Source organism: Cynocephalus volans, chromosome 3, assembly GCF_027409185.1.
Source record: "Cynocephalus volans isolate mCynVol1 chromosome 3, mCynVol1.pri, whole genome shotgun sequence".
Taxonomy (NCBI): Eukaryota; Metazoa; Chordata; class Mammalia; order Dermoptera; family Cynocephalidae; genus Cynocephalus; species Cynocephalus volans.
The window spans coordinates 105,089,417-105,094,214 of NC_084462.1; the positions used below are offsets into that span (position 1 = coordinate 105,089,417).

Genomic DNA, 4,798 nt, shown 5'->3' on the forward strand with positions numbered 1-4,798 from the left:
TAGAAGATCACTTTGTTGTTTAAACATATGTATTTGTACATTTTACTTGCCCAATTCTCAAATATGTAAATTTGTTGCTACTGAAAAATACATACCTGACCAAATATTTGATGGTCAATATCCTTCCTTTCAGTGAACAAAACTAATAATAACAGATATTGCAAATAAAACTCCATTTGATCTCAGATCCCTTTAGAAAATCCCTTTATTTGTTTTTATCACCCAAAAGGCTCACTAAGTAAACTAAACCTTTGTATTAAAAATATCGTTGTCTTTATATCATCTAGATGGGATTTGAATATGAAAAGTTAGATAATTCCTTTTTCTATAGTATGTGTAAAAAAATATGAAAACAAACTCTTACAGATAGGGATATTTTAAAAATAATATTCTCACTTGTTTAAAGCAAATATATTTAATATAGTTAGGGTTTTTTAGGTGTCACTCAACCGGCTAGAGTGAGATTTAAAAAGAAAATCCTTAAATGAAAATTTAAGAGCAGCCCTGTGTCTTGGGTATAGCGATATCTGTGACAATTAATCCAGTTGGTTAGACTATTCTGAAAGGCCAGTGTCGTGGTGTTTTATCTCCATATGGCAATACAGTAATTTAGTTCTGTTGCCAAAGGTCTAATCCAATCTCATGTCAGCTATCCCCAAAATATATATATATATATTTTTTTTTTTTTAACAAGTTGGGCTAAATAAGAGAAAATGAATGACTATGTTCACAAAGACCTATAGTCAACATTGTAAAAACAAATCTAAAGCTGAAAAGGTCTTCTTAAGCATCAAAAGACAAAGAAAAAAATTTTGGTTGTACGACTGATGTAGAAAATTCTAGCCGCATTGGATTCTAGAAACATAACACTGAGATTTAGAACCACAATCAATTCAAAATATGGTAGGATTTGTTCCTACCAGTCTCAGAATATCTCGTGTATTTTCATGTATAGTTCAAGTTCCCTTCTCCGTAAAGTCCTTCAGATATGTAGAAAGCAAAGAAACTTGTGTTATATTCATGTCTTTCTACTTTGTAGATTTAAGATCCATGAACAGATCAGCAACACACGTTGTGACTGAGTTTGTTCTCCTGGGATTCCCTGGCTGCTGGGAGATACAGATTTTCCTCTTCTCATTGTTTTTGGTGATTTATGTCTTGACCTTGCTGGGAAATGGAGCCATCATCTGTGCAGTTAGATGTGACCCACGACTACACACCCCCATGTACTTTCTGCTGGGAAACTTTGCCTTCCTCGAGATCTGGTATGTTTCCTCCACTGTTCCTAACATGCTAGCCGACATTGTCTCCAACACCAAGGCCATCACATTTTCTGGGTGCTTCCTCCAGTTCTACTTCTTCTTTTCACTGGGCACAACTGAATGTCTCTTCTTGGCAGTAATGGCTTATGATCGGTACCTGGCCATCTGTCGCCCACTGCACTACCCAACCATCATGACTGGGAGGCTCTGTGGCATGCTGATATCTTTCTGCTGGATCATTGGATTTCTCGGATATCCAATCCCAATTTTCTTCATCTCCCAACTTCCCTTCTGTGGTCCTAATATCATAGACCACTTCTTGTGTGACATGGACTCATTGATGGCTCTGTCCTGTGCCCCAGCTCCCATTACTGAATTTGTTTTCTATACTCAGAGCTCCCTTGTCCTCTTTTTCACTATCATATACATTCTTCGATCCTACATCCTGCTGCTCAGAGCTGTTTTTCAGGTCCCTTCTGCAGCTGGCCAGAGAAAGGCCTTCTCTACCTGTGGTTCTCATTTAGTTGTGGTGTCTCTTTTCTATGGGACAGTCATGGTAATGTATGTGAGTCCTACATATGGTATACCAATTTTGATGCAGAAGATCCTCACACTGGTATATTCAGTAATGACTCCTCTCATTAATCCCCTGATCTATAGTCTTCGTAATAAGGACATGAAACTTGCCCTGAGAAATGTCCTGTTTGAAATGAAAATTAGTCAAAATTCATGAGCTAAAGATGTGCCATATTTAAAAGTTCTAATGAAGAACAATGAGGAGATTTATCATTTCTTTCAGTGCTTTTTGGTCCTCAGTCTGAGTAGAGGCCATACATTTTACCTGGAGGAGTGCTCAGCTAAAATATCTTTTCAGTACTGACTACTTAAACCTTAATTGACTGGTCTTCAACACCCAGTGAAATTTTTTTCAAGCTTGCCCTTATTAGAATGATAAAATGGGATTGCTCCAGGAGATGCTCTCCTGCTGAGATGCCCTGTGATTCATCCCTGCGTACCTTCTCCTTCACTGCAACACAACAATAAACCCAACTTTGTTTGACAACAGGTGGGTTCCTGGTAGTCTTTGCATGATGGGAATGAACAGTAGTACAATACCCAGCATACAGTAAGGCCTCAAAAATGTCTTTTTGAATATTTTTATATCAGTTTTTTACTTAGAAAAATAATGCGGTGGTTGTAACAAATTCAAGCAATTTAGTAGTGTATAAAAATAACAGATTTTTCATCTTCACTCCCATTCCCACCAATTTTTCTCTCTGCTCTTCAGAATCAATGCATTTAAATGCTTCTGTCTGGCATTCAACACCCTTCATAATATGGCCCCACTAAACCTATTTTATTTTTCTCCATCACCTCTCAGCATGAACCCTCAGCTCTAGTCAAGACAGTTGCTTTATTCCACTGTCATCTTTGCACCTATCCTTAGGCTATTGTTTCAACCTGGAGAGCCTCACCTCATCATCTGCCATGCAACTTGAGAGAGAAAGTCAACATTTAAGTTATTTTTTGTAAAATGGGTATAATTTATGACCTATAATAAGGTCATAAGGATTAAATCAGAGAATTTACTGTAAGGGCCATAGCACAATAAGAGACCTATAGGATGCTCTGAGCACATTTGTTCCCCTCTCCTTCCTATATTTCAAATCTATGAATAATTTGCTGGTTATTTTTCAGATTTTTGCTGTACTGATGAAAACCTATGTACTTAAAGATGGCTTCTTTAAAACCAAGTTGGGATGGATATACATTTTATCTATATATTCAAATATATATATGTATATGTATATATATATATGTAATTTGACAACCATAAGGGGACTGGTTAGAGTGCAAACTTTAGAGTCAGACTTGTCATATCCTGGCTTACCTGCTTCTAACTGTGTGACCTCGGGCAAGTTGCTTGAATGCTATGAACTTCACTTACTTTATCTGTAAAATGGGCTAATAATAACATCTTAGGGTTCGTACTTGTAAAGCACTTAGAATTATGCGTGGCAAACAGTAGAGCTCAATAAACATCAGCTAAAAAAAAATCTTTTAACTCATAAAATGTTATGGTATCTTTCAAAGCCAGTTCATATAATTTTACCTCATTCTACTTAACAGCTACATTGTTTCATTAAATGAATGTTTCATAATTTATTTCTCAACTAATGACAGTATCTTGTACCTAGTATTTTACAATTAAAAGAATGCTGCAATTAATATCCCTGAATATGTCTTCACACATCCACACTGATATTCCATAAGCTAGAGAAAGGATTTCTGGAACATGGAAAATGTGCATTTAAATTATAAACAGTACTGCTAAATTAGATGCCCCAAATAGTATGGGCAAATGGTGCCAGAACAAGAGGATATCCATATGCAAAAGAATGAAGTTGGACACCTATCATACAACATATACAAAAATTAACTCAAAATGGATCAAAGACCTAAATGCAAAAGCTAAATCATAAAACTCTTTGAAGAAAACATAGAAAACATTCATGACCTTGCATTAGGCAATGGTTTCTTAGTTATGCACAAGCAACCAAGGAAAAAATAGATAAATGGGACTTCATCAAAATAAAAAATGTTGTGCTTCAAAGGATATTATCAAGTGAAATGGCAACTACTATGTTCTCAATGTTTGTGTCCCCCCATTCCCCAAATTCATATGTTGAAATCCTAACCCCCAGGGTGATGGTACTGGGAGGCGGGGCCCTTTGGGACATGATTGGGTCATGAGGGTGAAACCTTCATGAATGGGATTAGTGCCCTCATAAAACAGGCCCGAGGGAGCTCAACTGCCCCTTCCGCAATGTAAAGACACGGTGAGAAGCCTTTCATGAACCATGAAATAAGCCCTCGCCAGACACCAAATCTGTTGGCACCTTGATCTTGGATTTCCCAGCCTCCAGAATTGTGAAAAATAAATTTCTGCTGTTTATAAGCTATCCAGTTTATGGTATTTTGTTATGGCAAACTGAACAAACTAAGACAACAGCCCACCGAACAGAAGAAAATATTTGCAAATTATATACAAGTGTACTTCAAAAAGTTCGTGAAAAGGTTATTAGCCTTTAATTCTATTTTCCCACAAATTGTTTGAAGAATCCTCATATCTGGTAAGAATTTAAAATCCAAAATATATAAATAAATCTTACAACTCAACAATAAAAGACAAATAATCCAATTTCTAAAATAGGTTGAAGACTTAAATAGATATTTCTCCAAAGAAGATATACGAATGGCCAATAAACACATGAAAAGATGTTTATCATCATTAGTCACTAGGATAAGGCAAATCAAAACGACAAGGAGACACCATTCACAACTACTTGTATGCCTACAGTCAAAGAGGCTGACAACACCAAGTGTTGACCAGAATGTGGAAAGATTGGAATCCTTATACATTGCTAGTAGAAATGTAAAATGGTGCAGCCCTTTAGGAATCAATTTGGCAGTTCCTTGAATAGTTAAACATAGAATTACATATGACCCAGCAATTTAACATGTAGGTATAAACC

General features: G+C 36.3%; 1 protein-coding gene across 1 annotated transcript; it reads left to right on the plus strand.

Moving 5' to 3' along the window:
• Window positions 1–1,020: 1,020 nt before the first annotated feature.
• Window positions 1,021–1,995, plus strand: LOC134373499 (olfactory receptor 11H4). The gene has a single exon (XM_063091370.1). It carries the CDS (start codon window positions 1,021–1,023, stop codon window positions 1,993–1,995), a length of 975 nt encoding a protein of 324 aa, XP_062947440.1.
• The last annotated feature ends 2,803 nt before the right edge of the window (window positions 1,996–4,798 follow it).